This window comes from Octodon degus, unplaced genomic scaffold (genome assembly GCF_000260255.1).
Source record: "Octodon degus isolate 3935 unplaced genomic scaffold, OctDeg1.0 scaffold00187, whole genome shotgun sequence".
NCBI lineage: Eukaryota > Metazoa > Chordata > Mammalia > Rodentia > Octodontidae > Octodon > Octodon degus.
Window position 1 is genome coordinate 3345962 of NW_004524763.1, and position 20964 is coordinate 3366925.

Genomic DNA, 20964 nt, shown 5'->3' on the forward strand with positions numbered 1-20964 from the left:
CTTTGCCTGCTCTTGTTTTTCTTATATTTTGCAGCCTTTCATATGATGGCTACATTTTTCTACTTCCTGAATTCGTACCAGTTCCATTTTCATGTGAAAGTCCCAATATTTCTGTACTTTCTTTGATACTTGTGGATTCTTACAGATGTTGCCCTACTCGGTCGAACTCACCTGTTTTCACCCATCTGTGTACCTCTGTTAGTTGGACTCTTCTGCCTGCTTCCTCCCGCCACATCACTGGTATTTTCAGCATTAGAATCAGAAGGGCGCTCTACCCCTCCTTCACTCTGGGCATCTTTCATTGTGATGATCTTAATGGGGCCTCAAACCTCTTTGGGGTTCATCGTAGGATCTCTTGCTGCTCATAGTTCAGGGCTCTTTGCTTTCACATACAAGAGGAAGCTTGCCCGTGTAGCCCTGTGCCGTGGAGCTTGAGCCGACTTGAGAGTCTCCTTGCATGTCAGTGTCGTGACTACCACAAGCCTACTCATGTGATGCCCGGTGGCACCCTGCCTGCATGGCGAGATATAAAGCAGTTCGTTTTTCTTGAGTGAGGCTTTAAATGTAACTGCCTGCTTAGGTAGGTGTGTGTGCCCATGTGCTCCTATTTGTAGCCTTTAATTTGCACCTTCACCTCTGCTTTAGCTTCTTTTTTAATAGGTTGATATTATTTTTCCAGTATTTGTAGTAAAGAACCATTATTCTTTAGGTAGAATGTTCACTTTGTTCATTTGCCTTTTACTGATCTTCAGACTACCTTGACTAAAGCCATGCATGGTGGTACACACCTGTAATCCTGACACAGGGAGGCCGAGGCAGGAGGATCACTGCAAGTTTGAGGCAGCCTGGGTTACAAAGTGAGTTCAAGGCCAGCCTGAACTGCATAGTGAACCCATGTCTCAAAGACAAATTATCTTGACTAAAATCACAGAAATTATCCTGACAGTATATTTCATAAAAAGCAAACATTTATTTTTATCTATTTCCTGTACAGCATCATTACTTTGGTTGGCAAATGGAATTTTGAGAATAAAGTAATTGAAATAAAATTGTTTCATTGATGTGAAGTTTCACAGTTAAGTCATTTTGTATGTTCTGTTGTTTTTATGTATACAGAGTCTTACTTTCCTTTCTGTCATTATTTTTAGGAAGTGGGGATAAATGGTCAAACAAGCAACTGTTCTTGGATGCCATTCACCCTACAGAAGGTAAAAAGAAGCAATATATGTTTTGTGTATAAAAGGCAAAAGTTGTTCATAATCAGATATTTTTGGTTGAATCAAATCTAGTGTTTTGAGGACTCCTGCCATAGGTGAGACGGAGGGCCACATGGTGTTTAAGTTCTTAAAGGCTCTGGACCCTTGCATCACATTACTGATCGAGCCAAGCTCATCATAACCAAATGTGTCAGCACCACAGCTGCATTGCTCCACGCAGACAATGCCATGTGTGGAGTCGGAGCGGGCACACAGAGGCCTGCTGATCTGCCGGCAGGGATATGTACAGCAAAAGGAAAATCCACTATTAACCAGTTGTATTTATTTGTGCTCTATGTAACCATAGTGAGTGCTACTGTCTCTGATTGTTAAGGGGCCTTCCTTCCTTTCTTGCCATTGTTCTATTCTTTTTCACTATAGATATCTTAAAAGACCTGAACATTTTCATAGTGCTTCATTGGAAGGTACTTCATTTGGAAACTGAAAGGAATAGTAGCATTCATCAGTGTGGACCCCCTTGATTTAGTTATACCCAGAAAGAAAAATTAATGACCAGTTCTACATCTCTTGTCTCCAAAATGTACTCTTTGTTTCCTAACTGGAAAGGAAGAGAAAATATATATATTTGGTCTCAGTTACTTATTGGAAATATATTTTAAGATAGTTTCAAAAAGTTTTAAATTAGTATTAATCACATGTGACACAGTTCATATCAGCTATATCTACATTTACATGGTCTTATTTTTACAGAAAATGCCAGCAGTATTTTTTTTTTTTACTTTTACAGAAAATGCTAAGAATATGTCTGTTTTCCAACCTGCTATTTCACATTCACAGCCTCTGTGGCATGTTATTTCTTCGTAAGCACAGGAAAACAGAAAATTTAAATTGTGGTGTTCCCAACATTAAATCCTAACACTTCCAAATTGAAATATTAGCACTTGTGTATTTTACAAACACATTCTGCACAGGTTCCATAACTGATGAACTGCCAGAGAAATCTAAAGGTACTTAAGACCACATCCCCTACTTGAAATGATGCCACTCTAAATACTTTTTGGTTTTTAATCACTGAAGCCAGAACATACACGGTGTGATAGAAAGAGCACTTGCCTACAAATTAGGAGACCTGGGCTCTCGGATCCACCGCTAATTAGCATTTTTCAGTAGAATAAGTTGTTTAACCTGCCCAGGATTTACTCTCCACATTTATGATAAGTGCGTGTGTGGCTCATTTGTGCAGGGATTGAATGATGAGCTGCAGCAATACATAAATTGAAAATTCCATTTCCCCTCCAGCACTCAGTGTTCTTGTTACTGTGGTAACTTGAGTGGGTTATATACTATTAGGAACACCATATTCTGCAGCCCTAGTTCTCTGCCTTTCGACGAAAGAAAGGTAAATCAAGTTTGCATCTTAGAAGTAGTCCTAAAAGTTGAATAGAAATGGAATTATTATTGGTGATGTTTAGTTATAAATGTTATTAATATATCTGGAAAAAGACTTTGCAGAAGATGTACTGAAAAATGCATGGCTTTTATTTATAGAGTATAAACTCATTTTATGTGGCCAGGATAAAAAGGAATCAATATGATTATCAAAAAATTACTAGTAAGTGACCTTCTTTATTTATTTTCATACGATCCCCAGCATTTGCCTATTCAGGTGGGAACTGTATGCGCAGTGAACTTTCTAGGCCACCCTCTATGTCCTCCTTGTCACCCATGGCCATCTCACTGTTTATGACAACTTTGCTGAGAGTATAAATACACAAGGACAGAAAATGAAACATAATACAGAATAACACGTATGAGCTATCCTTCACAAAGGTTAGATAGGAATTGTTTGTAGCTAGCGTTGGTAATAGAAATGTTGATTAAATCAAGACTGTGCAGCTATTTCTACTTCTGTTAAAGTGGGTGATTTAAAGCTCACTCTGCCTCCCCTATAGCATCCTGTCTATGAATGCCCTTGCATTTCTTGTCTGCAAAAATACCAGAGGTCTGTAGATGCTTAGCAATATACCTGAAGCTTAAATTTGAAGCTTTTAATTTGTTTCAAGTATTGTTCTCTATGTTTTCAAAATTCAAACTGGTAAAACACTTCCATTCCCTGTGGCCTAGTATTAAAGGTAAAACTTTTTCTGCTAAGCTGAGACATATGATATAGTATAATTTGCTCATGTTTAAGCTAGGTATTTCTGATCACATTTTAATGATGATGACATGATAATATTTAGTATTATTTTATAATTTACAGGGACTTTCATATATATGCATATTTGTTTGTATATTTTAATTTCATTCTACTATCAGCCCCATTGAATTAAGGAGCAGTTACTAACCTCCAACACACAGAAATTGAAGTGTGATCAATATAAGCAAAAGGGAAGAAAACAGAATTCTCACCACTGAATCTCTTTAGCCGATACAGTTTTCAAATGTCGCAGGAATGTTTATAGACTTTTAGCTTTCATTTGGTTTAAATGTTGAAAATATATATGGTATCTTACCCCCAAAAAAGCTAAAAGCCTCATACTAGGCATCTTCATTAGATAGTTTTTGTTTGTTTCAGTATGTAAATGTGATGAGGTTTACTGGGAGACTTGTTTATATGTTTAATTTTCAAGCATCCAGTGTCCAGTCTAACTTGATCTCATCTCAAGTTTGAAATATTTGCTATGTATCATCAGCAAAATCTCCCAGGCCCATAGATAAGGCTGATTTTGATTCGTTGCTCTTTGTTCCTTTTAGCATCTGACTGCTGGCTGTTTTAGCTCAGGAGAGATCAACCAAAGGCCATGGGATTTCAGATCTGGCTGTCACAGTTTCATTGCACATTTGAACACCACCACCACCCCCCCCCCATTGAAAAGTGAAGTCATAATTCTAGTGGCATTCCAGGGTACATTCTGAGTGCACCGCTGCGTCCCCCTGCAAAATTTACTCCATGTTTGGGGGTAGAGTTTGGAAAACAGCAAAGTCTCTTATTGCCACATTCCTAATGTAGATCCAGAAGTGAGCACACATTATCACCCTCCGATGATGTGCTCCAAGTGTGGTATGGCGATTGTTGAATGTAGGAAGTAGCCCTGTGGGCTCCGTCCATAGTGCTTGAGTAGTTTTGTGTGTTTGATGTAAAGCCAAAAGAGAAATGGCTAATTTCTTGGATGAGAAAACTTTTCTCACATTTCCATGGGGTAAGGGAGAGGTTTTGCATCTCCTATCTTCTCACACCACCTGGCCTTCCCTTTGCTTTGGCATTGTCATTCAGCTCAGACCTTGTGCTTTGTCACAGGCTTCTTTCCCACAAGATAAATCAGTCTTACAAGCCTAGCCCAGTTCTTAGTTTTAGGTTTCTCCTTGGACTGACCCCAACAACTGTTCTAAGCCAGCTAATAAGACCATAAAGTGCAGGGATTGACTTCTGGGTCAAAGCATGGAGCAGGGCCATATTTCTTACTTTTGGTACCTTTTTCAAATATGAATCATAATAGTTTAGAGGAACCTTCTGGATAAGTGACATCACCTCACTAGAGATGACTCATTAGTAATTCTAGTGTATTCTTTTTGTATCTTCCATGTGACCTGTATCCTGATTCTATCTTCTCCTGAGTCCCAACATACAGGTGTCTTTGGCTTGGTTGTATTTTTATCTTTCGCCCTGCCACCTGATCTTTGACCACCTGGCTCCTTATCTGCTGATTTCTGGGTTTTCCTAAGTCCCAGGCTGCCTTTGCATCAGGAAGAAACTAGAAAAGGAACAAACATTGAATAGATATGAAACTATTTGAAAGCTCACCAGTTAAAACAAAACAAACACCATGATAGTTAAAGGAATAATGTTCCCTCCTGACTGGAGGCTTGCTTTTTCCCAGGCCAGGAGGATTGACCCTGTGGCCAACCTGCCTTGTTTTGGGGCTGAGTGGTACCTTAGAACTAATTATTTCAATCTCCATTTTTGCATGAAGAAACTGAGACCTGTAGTCCTAAAGTTAATAAATTACAAAGTTAAGAGTGGAACTTCATTCTGCGTGGCTGCGCTTTTCTCTTCCCATAGTCGCTGCATAGACTCAGTCATCGTCCCCAATGTTTTGTTTGCCCTTCCTGGTATTCATGTCTTTCTTTTACTTTCTTGTCTGTTTTTTTCTATAAAACCATTTTTCTGATGTAGTTCTCTTCAGCTTCAGAACCCTGCTATACCTTTCTTCCACAGTCATGGATTTTTCTGGAAAGAGAAGGCAGAAAAGAGGAAAAGCTAATACTCTTTTTGGAACAGAGATCTGTGGTGTGAACAGTAATCATACTCAGGAGCTGAGCAAGACTGCCTCTGTGATCACAGGAGACAACTGTTTGATCTGGAAAAGAAACTAGAAATGTCAAAGCTTCTGAATATGCAATAAAATGTTCATCATAAATTCAGATTTTGACATCTTTATGTTCATAGGACACTTTGAATTTTAAGGCTAATGTAGAGTCATGAAACTTCTTTGGAATGTTCATAACCAAATTGTCTTTTATTTTGCTTGAAGCTTTGATTGAATTTCAAATTTTAAAAATCTTAATATGTGTTATCTCTTGGCCTGTGTTAAGCTAAATATCAAAGAGTAAATGTAAGACTAAGTAAATGACATAACCAAAATTACTTCATCGTGTGGTAGATCTTTCTGACCTGGATATAAATCTGTAACTTAAAGCAAGCCCTTTTCCTGATTTTGATTACTTACTTGAAAATGGTATTTGGACACATAGCCAAATAGTTTAAGTTTTTTCTAAATAATTATTATCTTAAGTCTGTCTCTACACAGCCATCTATTGTACAATACTGAGATAACACTAAGCCACAAATCATGGTATGATTTCTGTTTTCCATACCTCCTTTTTATAAAATTGACATTATTTCCCATGTGTTTTAGGGGGTAAAGGCTGCGACCAGCCTTTTCTTTCTAGGCATCGTTCCACAACAAGGTGCCATGACTTCCAGAACAAAATATTAATTCACAGCCCTTCTTTCCTGTGTATATACCGAAACCCAGCAGAGAGATTAAAATTTTCAAGTGAGGTTTACAGAAGTACATACTCCAAACACTGTATTTTTCACACCTGTAGTTGCTCTGTTTTTACTCCCTCTTGTTTTAGCTCTGTATGTATAGCCAGTGTCTGCCTCCAGATCCACCTTGAGACCAGTATCTTCAGTTTTCCTTCAGGTTTAGTGTGCTTGGAGTTTGTCAGACTTTGATTTTCCAATCTACATATCCCTCTTATTTGTCAAGAATGATTTCCATGCCTGTCCAAAGAGATTTTTAAAAACATAAAAAAATGTTTCTTTTCCCTGCCTAAAACCCTCTAGCCACTTGGGGGAGGGCAGTTTCAATCATGAAAACTGACTACATGTATATTCTCATAAATGTGTATTACACTCATACCCATATAATTTTCTTTTTTTTCCCATTTATGTATTTGGTACAGGGTCTCACTATGCAGCTCAGACTCATAATGCTCCTCCTGTTTTCAACCTCCCCAGCACTGAGATTATAGGCATGCTGTGCCATACCCAGACTCGGTTGCTGGCTCAGCGTGTCCTGGGGGCAGGGTTGGCATGGCATGCAGGACTGGGGATCAAACCCTGGTCCCTGCGCTTGCCAAAGCAGGTGGCTTAGTCTACTAAGCTATCTTGCTGGCCCAATTTTCTTTTAAATTAAATTGGTAGGAGGATGAAGTCCTAAGGAAATAAGACACAGACATTCCCACTATATTTAAACCAGATATAAAACTAATCATGGCAAGTTTCTTTTTTCTTTTTCTTTTTTGGTGGAATCAGGGATTGAACTCAGGCCCTTGTGCTTGCTAGGCAAGTGCTTATTCTACTGAGCTATCTCCCCGGCCCCCACCTTTTTTTTTTTTTTTTTTAGTTTCTTACTCTTGATGAAGTAATTCAGGATAAAAGTTTGTGCCAATAGCCAGGTATAGTGGTGCACACCTGCAAGAGTGTACAGCACTCAGGAGGCTAAGGCCAGAGGAGTGCCATGAGTTCATGGTCCAACTGCACTACACAGCATAGCAAACCCCTGTATCAAACAAAAGTATGCTGTTAACTAATTGGTTGGTTTTACAGCTAGACTAGGTAGAACTACTTTATCTGTGAGCCATACCAGTATGTAAAACTTCATTAAGCTATCTCACAAAGTACGTTGCCTTGGCCTGGCGTTCAGTGAATGGGAGCGTCTCGTGTGTGTGTTGATTTCCCCAATGTCTGGCCTGTCTTTTTTGAGCAGTCATAAAGCGTAAAAGGAGGTCAGACCCCATGATTTCCTTTCTGATCAGTCCAACCTGGTGCTGGCAAGCAGATGTCCCTGGAATCGATATAAATTTAGAAGCAGTGTTTAATCTTATTGTTCTAGAAGAAACAAAACTTCTTATACCATCTTAATCCAGATTCACTAGCCAGAAAGTTCTTAGACCGGTACCCTGGTTGCAGGCAGGACTCATGGTCTGTTAGTGTGTATCATAGCTCTCTCAGATTTGTGCTCATCATCCTCCCTACCAATCCACAGTGTCTGAAGACTTAAGGAGTATTGAAAGAGAGAAAGTATTAATCCTCTGCATATAAGTTACCAAAGCAATACAGATAAGTAGTTAGCAAATTACGGGAACATTTCATTTCATATTTCTGTCAACATTTTGAAAATTCTGTATGTCAGTCATCCAGTCACATGGGTTCTATAGAAATGTCTTCTTTCAAAAGCAATGTTGGTGCTTGTATTTTTGTGTGTAATGATATGTGGTTTGTCCTGTTTCAGCCATATTTTCTGAAGACAAAAACACCACAGAGCCTGCTTATAAGGTTAAAAATGCCCTATCCATTCCCAACACTCCAGAACCAACAATGCAAGAACCTCTGGTGGGCAGCCAAAAGAGAAAAGCAAGGAAAACCAAGATCACGCACCTTGTCAGAACAGCGGATGGCCGGGTATCACCAGCAGGAGGTACTTTGGGTAAGAAGAGGGAGCTTTCGGCAGAGATGACCATTTGACCAGTGAATGATTACAAGCTTTGTTCCTTATTCAACAATGGGTCTGTTCTGTAGCTTTCTAGAGACTTCCAAACATGGGGTATGCCATGTTTTAAAATCATAGATATTTTTTCAAGAGCATATCTGACTTTCTAGAAAGGAAAGATAATTTTAGAGTCCTCAGCTTCTTTTTCTCTGCACAAAATAGTCTTAAGTAAATTTCTAGAAGAGCCCAGACTTTTAAAGATACTTGATAAATCTGTTACTCCGTGGTTTGCTATTCATGCCATTATAAACTAGATTATCAGGTGTTGGGAGCAGTGGATTAAGGAACCTTCAAGTGCATCCAGCACTTTTTGCAAAGCAGATGTGGACTGCTACCGTGGGACCTCATGACTGTCTGGATTCGTGAGTTCTCCGCTCTAATGTAACCAAATAGTATGGCGTGAGTAGCCTGCTTGTTATTTCCGGTGGGCTTTCTTCATGACGGAATTTCCCTAAGAGTCCTGTGTAAGAGATAAGGCAATGAGGGATACTAAACACTCCCCACAAAAGCATTTTGGGGTGACGAGCTCTAGCTGTTACCTATCAGCACCTCCAGCATTTAACATTATGTGGTAGGGGTTAATTCAGGTGTTCACAGGACATGGGTTGTTTGCCAAGTTAGAATTAGAAGAAAATTAATTTTGTGTACTTTTTCTTATACTTTGCATATATAGCTAAAACCGTAAAGCATATTAAAGATCCTGAATTGTACCATTATGTAAGAGATGAAACTCAAAAGAAGAGGAATTTTGTGTCTGGATACAATTCAACTACATAGAAGTAGAATGAGAACTCAAATCTTGATGTCCTTTTGCTTAATTCAATTCAACAGGCCTCTCCCTCCTTTCCTTTCCAATCTGGATTCTGTTTGGTGACTTTTATTTTGTAGATTGTCATATCCTTGTTCATTTATATTCTCATTCATTTCCACTGGCAGCAAGAATTAAATATGCTAGAAAATAATCATTTTATGTAGAAAAGCACGTGCCACTTTTATGTCCCAATATATGACATTCACATCTTTTATCACTTGTTTTCTATATTTAAAATATTTTAATTACGTATTTTTATCATCAGATCTGTTGCTCAGGTTAACAGATACAGGGTAAAAATACGTAATATAGCAACCATTGTTAATTTTCTATTCTTGTTTTGAAATTCTGTACCATATGTATTGTATGTTACGCTGTTTCTGTCTTTGTTTTTGCTATTTGTTTTTGCTTTTGTTTTTGTTTTTACTGTTTAAAATAAAATTTAAAAATAATAAATAAAAAAATTTGAAACCCATAATAAGAATTCTCCCTTCACTTCATGTCTGAATAACAAAGAAAGCATTGTCATTTCCAGCAGGTATATTTATATAGCATTTCAAGGGGCCAGGGAGATGGCTCAGTGGAATAAGCGCTTCCCTGGCAAGCGCAAGGGCCTGAGTTCAATCCCCGGTTCTGAAAAAAAAAAAAGTGTAAAGCATTTCATTCACCTGTTCACAAATACCAGAGACCCGTTTGTCTTCTTGCCAAGTAGATCTTCAGAACAAAACAACATGGGATTGTATTAGGCTTGGTTAATCTGACAACCAGTCCATCCTACGTGTTTGTATCACAGAATACAAAATATCCATTTGCTACGTTAGCGCCTGCGACAGCTTCATAAAGATTCATGAGGAATGTCACTTGGGTTTGGCAGGGCACACCTGCAGAAAGTACCTTGGGCTGTATTTTGGCCAGGGATCGTTATTGCTTCTTCCCTCAAGACTAGCCTTTCTTTGACCTGGGATAACACGCAGCTTCTCCGTGGCTCCGCTCCAAGCACAGTGCTGACCGTAGTTGTGAGTTACAATCAAGCTTAATAGAAATGCTTCGCTATTATAGAAGAAGACTTTTGTGAAAGCCTTAGTATTTGCTGGGTAGCAGAAAGCACGGTAAAGAATGCTAGCTCTTTTCACATTGTCTAACCTAGGGTTTTCTCAGCATTCCTTCCCTGGAAAGCAGAGTGATCCTCTGGTGATGGATTTCTCTTCTGTTCAAGATGACAAACCAAAGGAGCAACTGCCGCGGAGCCTCCCTGGAGCGCGCGAGGCAGCCTGCAGTGATGAGTGTGCGCGCACCGCGGAGGTGGAGGCGAGGCGGAGCAGCACTCCCGAAATGCCTGCTGTGTCTGCGTTCTTTAGCCTCGCTGCACTGGCCGAGGTGGCAGCCATGGAAAATGTGCGCAGGTCAGTGGCAGAGCCTGGGCGCGGAAGGCAACATAGAAAGCATAGCCATCCTTCTGACGTGACTTTTGGCATTGTGCTTAATGTATTGAGGTTCAGACTTTGCTCAAGATTATTATTTATATGAGATGTTAGAAAAGTTTAAGTGCTGGTGAACAGTGTGGGAAATTTTAAGGAAATGGAGCCAACTAAGTCTTATTTTTGAAAATATTATCTTAATATAAAACAAAGATTATATAAAAGATTATATAAAATATAATCTTAATTTGCATTCTTTAAAAAACGTGACAGTAAGAAGGTAGCATTCTCCGACTGTTAAGTGTAATATCAGAAATGGGCTTACTCCTAGATCAGTTAGCTGAAAATCAAATATCTTAAGCATATCATTAACTTCTGTACCTTACCTCAGCTTTTTCATTTATAAAAACAAGTAGGTGGCACGCATTTCATAGAGATGGCATGGGGGTGACTGACAGCCCCGTGCTCACACGTGGGGGACGCCCCCAACCGAGGCTGGTGCCAGTGGCAGGGCGGTACCAGCTGTCAGAACAGTGTGGTGCAGGCGAAGAAGTTTCCCGGCATCTGATTCATGGCAGGCAGCAGGCCTAGATTTTGTGTTTCAACTCTCTGTGATTTGTTACAAAGTGATGTATTGCTCTGCACCTCTGTTTTCTCATCTTCCATTAAGCATCATGCGATTCCTTTAAAAAATTACAAAGTTGTAAGGATCAGATGAGATCATAATTGGAAAACCCTTGAGCTCAATGACACCCTACAGAAAGTATATTAAGTTCTAAGTGTATAATTGGATGTTCTGCTGTATAATGGAATCTCTGGGAAGCAAGAAGGGCCATTTGTAAATTGGGGTGTTTTCTACTTTATTCAAAGTGGGTTGCCCTGTGAGTGAGTTCCTCTGTTAGACTTCCCTTCTCCTATAAAAGCCCTTGAAACCTTGTTCAACTCAGGCAGCGGCCTGGAGGGCTTCTGCTCCTCCTTGGCATCCCAGAGAACCTAGAGGCCTCCGTGAGAGCTTTGTTTACTCCCAGTGCTTCCCCACAGATCCCTCTAGATATCCCAAGAAGTCAAATTCTTCCTCAGAGGTACCCTGCAAGGCCCTGTTATTAACAAGTGAATGCTAACAGAGATTGTTAAAGTCTGCTGGTCTCTGAGGAAGATAGTACTTCTCTTGGGGAGTATTTTATAATAGCATATAGAAAACAAACACCTGGAAAGATAATTGGGAGTAGTTCCTTGAATGTTACTGTGAATTGTGCAAAGAAGAGGTAGCATAAGAATTCAGAGGATCATAGGACAGGCTCTGAAAAGGCCACCACACCACGTAGTCACTGTCATTGCCCACTGGCACTCTAAACATGACTGCTGTCACATCTTCCCTCCAGTAAGCACCTTACTGGGCTCCTGCCCGTGCCTTGCCTGCTGCCCATCACACTCCCTCACCCTCAGGCCCACGCCAGCACTGCAGTCCTCTCCAGACCAAGCTCTTGCCTTTGTGCTTCATCTTCTCACTGAACCGCTGCTGCTCCTCCCTGCTCTAAGCCTGGTCCTCTTCTCTTGGTGTGTGCCTCCTGCTGCCCAACTTGTGTGGACTTACTTCCCAAGACCAGCGGCCACACTGGGTGGTGGTTATTTCTTCATGTGCCTGTCTCCTTCCTGTTTATTTTAAAAGTAAAGCGCTGGTTTTGTTCTTCAGATCCCAGCTTTCTTACAGAAAGCTGCCTGTTACATCAGCGGGTAAGATGTAACAGCAACAGAAGAACCAGTGAAGTAAATGAAGCAGTGAGACCATTCTTGAAGTATGTCTACCTGAGTTAGGTCACAGGCATAGTAAAACTGATGTGCATAAGGATTCCTTTCTTCCCATTGGAAAGATAATATTGAATACTAGAATTTTACCATCAACCTAACAAGTGGTTAGTGTTTTTAATGTCTTTACTATAGATCACTTCAGGGAGCTTTCATTGTGAATGTAGCCCTTATTAAAACAGACCTACCAGGTTTCACGCAGTTATACCCCACTTAGTTATTATGTGAACATCACCTAGGTTCATGATTTAGAGGGTGCCCTGTGGAATTAAGAGTAAGTACAAGAGGACAAGTGATGTATTTGGAAAAGCTAACATAAGATCTAATCTAAACCTATGCTGAGATTCTGGAGACAGTTTTACAAATGCAGGAAATGGGAAGTTGGAACAAATCTTTCTTAGAGGATCTTTATTTATTTATTTATTTATTTGCGGAACCGGGGATTGAACTCAGGCCCTTGCGCTTGCCAGGGAAGCGCTTATTCCACTGAGCCATCTCCCTGGCCCTTGAGGATCTTTATTTACTAGAAGTTTTTAAGAAAGTTCATTAAGTATAATCCTTTAGCTCTTGCAGGTGGGTCTTCTTAATCCTGTGTAAATGATAGAGCAGATGATTAATTAAGTTGTGAGAGCAGACAGCTAATCTTAGCCTGAGGCAGGGTTTGAACTGAGGTCTTTGAACTTGGTCCTGAGCAAGTACTAGCAATACAGGTCATGAAGAACCTCATCCACCTTCCTCTGGGACTAGACACACCCATTTTGAAGCTGGATTTTTACCCTAATTTCTGTCCACCTCTTGTTTTGTCTTTTACAGTATGCTTTTCACTTTTTACTTTTTTTCTTTGTTAAACTTATTAAATTATTTTGGCTCTTTTAACATCAAATAATCTTAAAAGTATAAAATAACATTATCATTCCATCTTTCATGAATGTTGATCAGTTGGTACTTGCAGCTGATACACATGAATGAACAGATTAATCCAGTGGTTTGGTTCTAACCTTTTTTGGAATCCTAAGTATCTTGCATCATTCAGTGACCATTAATCTATCTATTTTTTTTTTTTTTTTTTGTACCTCAAGAAACTCTTGGGTATAGTTATGGGGCAGATACTACGTGAATCTTTAAATAATCCCTTTTGTTCTATGAGCTCTGGAAAAAAGTACTGATTGAAGGGCCAAACCGGTGAAACACTTCGGCTGTTTCCCCTCTTTTCCACACAACCATACCGCAGACTAGTGCAGGGGCAGAGCACTGTGTGCACATTGGTGAGGCTCAGTACCCACATGTCAGGGAGGTGCCCCGGCCTGTCTCTATAGTAACTGCCAGGAATTTTGAACAGTTTTCTCATAAATGTGAAATAAATTTGTATTAGTTATTACTAATCAGACAAAAGGAGACATTGCTTTTGTTGACCTGTAGTTTTCAGTTTTGGTCTTGGTTGGCTGGTTTTTTGCAGTACTGGGATTAAACCTAAGACCTCACACATGCTAAGCAAATGCTCTGCCTTTGAGCTATATTTGTGCCCCATTTTTAAAATTTTGAAACAGGATCTTGCTAACTTGCCAGGGCTGGCTTCCAAATTGCAAGCCTTTTTCTCAGCTTCCCCAATAGCTAGGACTATAGATACAGACAGCACCCCTGGTTGGCCTTAAATTTTAAAATGGATGCATTATATATGTATGATAAGAAATAATGCTAGGGGACCTGGGAGTAGCTCAGCAGCTTAAGTCCCTGCTTGGCAGTCCCAAGGTCCCAAGTTCGATCCCTGGTTACCAAATATGAGAGGGGTTAGGGGTCGGGGAGGAAACCAAGCAGGTAGGCTCGGGATTACCAATGGTTGTAGGGCAATTTTCTTTTTGGGCAAAGCAAGGAAAGAAATGTGCTTTTTCAAATGGATCAAATAAAGATGCTTGTCCCAGGACCTTAGTTCGTGATTGAAAGTTTTCTGTTTCTTAGGAAGTTTTCCCAAATCTGTGACTGCTTCAAAATTCGTCTCTAAAACTGAAGGTGATTGGTTGTTCAGGGCCAAAGAGTGTTGAACTATATGATGGAAATTTAAATTGAAAAGAAATCTTAGGAAAAATTCTAAGGACAAATCCAGTGCAGTTAAACAACATATGTAGCAATCACTGTTAAATGAGATACTGGAAAGCTTTTGTCATCATCTTCTATCCCTAATATACCCTGTTAAGTGATTTTTTTCCCTCTTTTTTTACAGAGGTCAGAGAACAACTCCACTCACACATGACGGACAGCCAAAAGAAATGCCGCAGGCTCCCGTACTTATTTCTTGCGCTGACCAGTGAAGCGCCCTTTAAGTGTAAAACATTGTGCTTTACCTACTACCCTAGCCTTGTCTTTACCAAGGGATGCTGTGAGTCCAAATGGTGGAAAATACAGACTGCACACAAGTGCTTGTTGCCCTGCGTGGCCCAGATTCACTTGAAGCAGATGTGAGCATCCTGGGCCAGCCTGTTCTTTTGGAACCCAGAATCTTTGAGGGTGGTGTTCTTTCTGATACTGAGCAGAAACAGAATGAGTCTGGAGCTTTGCTTTCCATTGAAGGCTTTCGACGGTAAACGGTGGTATCTTGGTAAAAGACTGCCTTTACTGTAGCTCATCCAACGTCTCTTTTACCAACCAGAGAGTGGGGAACTAGTTTCATATATTGCCTAGTTATTCTTTCAAAACAAAACAAAACAAACAAAACAAAACAAAAAAACCTGACGCACTGCACTAGTTATTATTAGATATTCTTAGTCTTTTTTGTACATGGAGATTTAAGTTCTAAGATGGTTTATATAATAGGTTATACCTACATTTATATTGTAGATTAAATATTAAGAAGCCTGCTCCAGAGACTCTCAAGCAACATGGGCAGGCGGATGTACCATTGTTAGTGGTGTATGCTCGGCCTCGTGGTCCATTTATTCTGCACTTTTATATTTGCCACCACAGTGGTAGTTTGCTGGCAAAAGGAGAGAGAGACAGAAAGAGAGAAAACTTACAATTCTTACAACCTGAATTTTTTTTTTTTTTCTTAGCCTTGAGTGACCAAGAAGAATTTGCTTGGGGCAAATTGTGGCAAATATTTTCCCAGACAGGGAAGAGTCCTGCAGATTACAGATTACTGATGCTTTCATGCCTTGAGGATTCTTTTATTTTTACACAGTGGTCTAAGTGACCAATGGATCCTTCATACAAAAAAGACAAAAATATTATTCAGAAGTGACCTTAGTATTACTTCACTATTCTGAACACATGGAAGACACTCACTTCTTGTGGACGTGGAGCTGTGGACCCTTCACATCCATCACAGACAGACTGGACGGGTTGCAGTTGCTATGCACAGCCTCGTTGGTACTGTAGGTTTTTAGAGCCATTTCGAGTTTGTGTTGAGTAGAAAGTATAGAGTAAATGACGAGGGAGGTATGCCTGAGGTGGGGCTCTCAGCTGTAGAGCCACCTGCAAGGCTCTGTTTCCTTTTTGTGTTTTGTTGCTTTTAAACATAAAATCAACCATACGTATGCCCGTGCCAAGTGGATTAACTGGCTTAGAACATTCAACATATTGACTTAAACCACCTGACGTTCACAGTGTCTTGTTTCCTAGCAACAGATGCAAAGTGATAAATCAAAATTAGTCTGAGGCTACAGATTTTACAGGGTATTTGTTCCATAGCACAAAGTGTTTCCCCACTCTTGCATCACAGCACAAACTACCAAATTTTAATTATTAGATTCCAGCAATAATTTTTAATGGTTTTCAAACTGGCAGAGTTTTGATAGTGCTAGCTCAAGTTTGACGCTTTTGAATTAGATCTCTAAATGGTGACAGTTTACATGGTTTTATCTAGCTTTCTTATTTATACTTGACTGAATTGTAATGATGATTTTTTTCTAATTGTAATTTGACCTAATAGCCATATAAAATTGACTCTATTAATACTGACCAGGTTTAGCTTCTCACGGTTGTAGATATTACTTCAGTTTCGGTGCTGGAAAATATGTACAACATACTAACACAATTGAAAAATAATAGAGATGGGTTTTGTTTGTTTGTTTGTTTTCCCAAAAGTAGGTAAAAGAGGGCAGCAAAGTGATGTCCTCAAAAATGCATACTCATTGTGAGGATGGAGGAAGTAGGAACTAGTAAAAGGTTAATCAGTGGTTACAACTTAATCCCATTCGCTTAGAAATAAACCAAGCGAACAGCCCCAGATTTTAGTGTACTTTTACTATGATGCTGTTTTATTAATATTTTCTAAATTGCAGTACAACAAAGTGAATGTGTAAAAGTTGCTGGGTCCTGATGTTGGTGGCTGTTGGAGTTTTGGACCACTTGCTAGCAGTGATTTTAAAATGATAATTAACAATTTTTAAAAAAAAAAAACAGAAACAAGGAACCAACAACAACAATTGTGCGGTGCAGAACATGCATCTTGACAATGGTACTAACTTGTTACTCTAGAGAACACGTTAGAATAGACCTATTTTTGCCAGAGCGCCCTCCTTCAGTCCTCCGATTACATTTCACTAGAGTTCCTTATGAGATTGCTGTATATTCATGGGACCTTTTTTTAAAAAGAAGCAAAACAAAAAAATTACTTTTTTCTATGTGATTAATATCTTACTTGATCTGCTTTTCCTAAACCTCAGTGGCTTTTCCCTTAGGCAGGGGTGTGGGTGGGAGGGCATCTTCCTGGATAAGACTGTTTTCAGATACTTTAAAACAAACCTTTTTGTAGAAATGCTTAATTTTTAAGCAGTTAGGCACTGAGAGTAGCAGAAATCCTGCAAAGCTTTATAGTTCTTTAGGCACATGCCCTGTCATTTCTCTGAGTGAAGTCTATTTCAGTAGTAGTGCTTCTCGTGCCCTGAATCTGCTGGAGAAGGGAGTGTTGGTATTTTCAGGTAACATTTGTTAGCACAAGTACTTCAAACCAATATATAGCACTCCTCCAATGATCATTTTCATTTCATTTTTCTTTCTTAGTTTGGAAAATCCTGTTGCTATATTGTGTATTTTAATCTGCCAGGCAAACATCATCCACACTAACATTTGTCCCCTGGCATCCTGGAGAACAATGTTGCACCTTATGTATAGCTCAAACAAACCAAAATACGATGCTCTTCTGCTTTGTTTTATTCTAAATTGTTGTATCATATCTTTCTAAAACCATTCTGAATTTAGTTGAAATTATCAATATTTATGCTTTTAACCTTAACTTCTGGATTCAAACCTGTATATAAATCTGTTGGAAAAAATTCTCCTAGCCCTTCTCTGCAATGCTAGAAGTGGAAGATTTCATCTCGGATGGAGATGTAGTATTGTTCCAATTTTCTTTAAGCCTTTTTTATTTATTTAGTTATTCTGAGAATTTCCTATGTAATTTTGAAGCGTGTAGAGTATATTATAGTAACTGAAACTGCAGCTCTAAGAAGCTGAGTGAAAAGAAAAAATTACTGTAAGACATCCTTGAAGTTTTTGTTTGTATGGGTACTGTATATGATATTGGGAAAAGGAAAAATGGCCCACAGCAGGATTGGAAATACAGATTCATGTCCCAAAATTAGGTTAGTTCCCAGATTTAGGCCAAAACTCTTCATTGACTGAACGTTTTTGAAGGATAAATTGTACCATTGCAATTCTGTTATGTGAGTTCCCAAAGCCATGCTGAAATAATTCCCATCTAGTTCCTGCCATTTACAATTGCTGGAGGAGAAAATAGTGATGGGACACTGTGAACAAAAAGGTGCATCTGAAGTGGTATGCTTGTTTAGACTCCAACATCTTCAATCCCTGTCATTGTCTTACTAAGTCAGATGCTAATATATATATATATATATATATATATATATATATATAATAGCAAATATATATATATTTGTACTCTGCAGTATTTGGCCATTGTATGGAAGTGTTTGCACCTATGTAAACTCTCAAGCAAATTATAAATTGCTACAGACAGGAGTTAGCTGAAAAGTGAATGACATGTTTTGTTTATAGGGTGGGCTGGGGTGGGTTGGGGAATACTAAATAGCTCTGTTCCAAGCTTGGCATTTGACATTAATGTGAAGCAGTGGAACCATGCTGCCTGCTGAACTACTGTATGAATCATAAGTGTTCCGAAGACCAGCAGCTGGAGGCTGGAAGACAGCATCCACACGAGGAGAAGCGTTGTCACCGCGGCCTCGGAGACCAGGAAATCGGGAAGGCCAGGAGTTGTCACGTGTGGAGGGAATATGGGGGCATAGGGGATGCTGGTGAGGAGATTTGCTTTGATTGCACTGCCCCCCAGAGCCCTCGTGTGAGGCCAATCCCAATGGGCTACCTCGGCTTTCAAGGTTAATTTCAGTAAGTCCTGTTTCAAAACTTTGTCTTTTTTTTTTGCTTCTACTTTAGTGCCACTATTTTCCACTGCAGTGTTTTGACTTTACACACTGCTTTCTCCAGTGAGAACAGTGTATTGCTAAAAATGGGCAGTAGAAGCAAATGCTATTATTACATCTGACCTATAAAGTATTCAGAGTAACTGCTAGGTGGAAATTACAATTTAGCTTTTCTCCACATAGGTCCTTGTTTTGCACCTTATACGAAGTGTACTAATTGTTAATTAGATGTTGCTTTTGTCTATACAAGCATTCCCAAAGATTTAGATTTGAATTTTGTTGTATTTGATTTTGGGGATTTTATAAACTACTTTATGTAGATTTACTAACAGCATATGTATAATGAAAAGAAGAGGCAGTTTTTCATTTCATCTTACCAGATGTTTCTGGTGAAGTATTCAGGGTTTGACGGACTGCTTTTCTTTTAATTTGGAAGTGATCAAGGTTATTATGCTCCAAATTAAATGGCTTTGTCCTTTTCATGGGGGACATTATCTTCAGACATTTCAGAACAAAGAAAAACAAGAGTGAATCACAAGACGTATACATTTGATTTACACAACCCCACTTGTCTGTATTATGCTTTCAAATATATAAGTATACATTTCTTTTAAAAAAAAAAACTTTACTTTTCTGGTCAAATGTTATCTCTGGTGGTGTCATTTATACTAAGTTGAGAGATGGAACCTTGTAGTTAAAAGTTGTGTGGCCACTGGTTTTCTTTGTTGTTGTTTTTTGTCAGTCAGTGGTCAAAAGCAATCATGCCCTGAAACTGATTTTTCTACACAGAGCTAGTTATCCTGAGCATTACTCCTTCCAAAGATTTCCTGATAACTTGGGCCAGAACTGGTTACTGAGTAACAAGGATCTGATCAAATGCCTCTAAGCCCTTTCACCTGTAATGCAAATCTTACCTCACAAGCGCTAACCTGAATCACAGAGATAAGCATGCTTCATGAACTATTACTGATTCTCTTTGCGGCCCTCCAGGGGTGGGCTCAAGTCCCCTCACATTAGTGCCTCGGCTGAAAGAGCAGCGGAACCGAGGGTAGGGAAGGCTTGAGACCTCCAGAGCTCAGTAACTTGCTTGACAGCGTTTTTCATTTCACTATAAACAAGTCTCTTGCTCTCAGGAATTTGTCCCCCCAAAAAAGCCACCTGAGATTCCACGCTCTAGATTACGAACTTTTCTCATAGGTTTGAATTGCTTACTAAAATGTTACAGGTTAACCATAGTTTCATTTGACCACCAGGAAGTCTCAAGTCTGTTGACAGTTTCAGCATGACTGAATCGCTCTTTTTGTTTTTTTCTTTCAGAAATTGGCTTGGTTCTCTTTAGAGTTGGTGTAACATGCCATGTAATAAATGATTTCCACTTAATGGTACAACAGAATATTGCTTTCTTAGATGTATGTGTAGTAAGAGTCAGTATACACATTTATATCATTTTCTTCAAAATCTTATACCTAATTTGAAATTTCTAAAAATTGCACATGTAAGTCATGTGTATAACATGCTAAAGTACTTTAACTGTGATCTTAAAACTGAATAAAATATTTAATAAAAATTTGAAATATTTTAAAGATATTATTCAAATATATTTGTTTATGTTCAAACTACTAGCCATGGAGTATGTGCCTTCAATGTACTATAGCCATTAAAAACAGTAGGAAAAGTAATAAAGGTAAGCTATCTCAGCAATGTCAGAACACTGAGGGACAATGTCCCCTAACACTCTGCTTGTCTGAAATTTACCATTGTCTTTTAAGTTTTGGTTACTTTTCCCTAACTTGTGTGGTGCTGACTCCAACAGAAGAAAGAAGATAAGTGTAGGCCTCTGTTTGCATCTTGGGAGGAGAGCTTTTGGAATGCCGCTTGGGAAGGAGATGTGGACCATCTTGCCCTGAGCTGTATCAAAACTATGGAAGCTATATCACTAAAACCATAACCAAATCCCGCCCTCAGATTTCCTACATCTATGTTTCTGATCCATAGATGAAGTTCTTTTTTGTAAGCCTTTGGAAACTACTGATGCTTGCAGTATAATTGCTATCAATCTGGTTTGTATTCAAACGGGCTTGGCTCCAAGTCCTGGCTCCACCCATTTTACCATGGAGTTTTGGTTTTTTTAATATGGAAATCTTTGTCTTTTTTTAAATTTTTTTTAATTTAAAGAAAATAAAAATACAGAATTTCAAAACAAGATGTTAGGCAATCAACAGTTATTAATGTTGCATATTGTTATCTTCAAAGTAGTTGTTC

General features: G+C 39.0%; 1 protein-coding gene across 11 annotated transcripts in view; it reads left to right on the plus strand.

Annotated features, from left to right (window-relative positions):
• The window catches only part of Bbx (BBX, HMG-box containing), a 271278-nt gene extending 251432 nt beyond the window's left edge, over positions 1 to 19846 (plus strand). For 8 of the 11 annotated variants that reach the window (XM_004643964.2, XM_004643966.3, XM_004643965.2 and 5 more), the window contains 4 exons: positions 1149 to 1208; positions 8018 to 8212; positions 10303 to 10489; positions 14529 to 19846. In XM_004643964.2, the coding sequence (XP_004644021.1) occupies positions 1149 to 1208; positions 8018 to 8212; positions 10303 to 10489; positions 14529 to 14616 (530 nt within the window). In that variant the 3' untranslated portion in view covers positions 14617 to 19846. Of the gene's footprint in view, positions 1 to 1148; positions 1209 to 8017; positions 8213 to 8948; positions 9382 to 10302; positions 10490 to 14528 lie in introns of those variants that run through there. The other 3 variants (XM_023704103.1, XM_023704105.1, XM_023704106.1) reach the window with 3 other exon arrangements.
• Positions 19847 to 20964: the final 1118 nt, after the last annotated feature.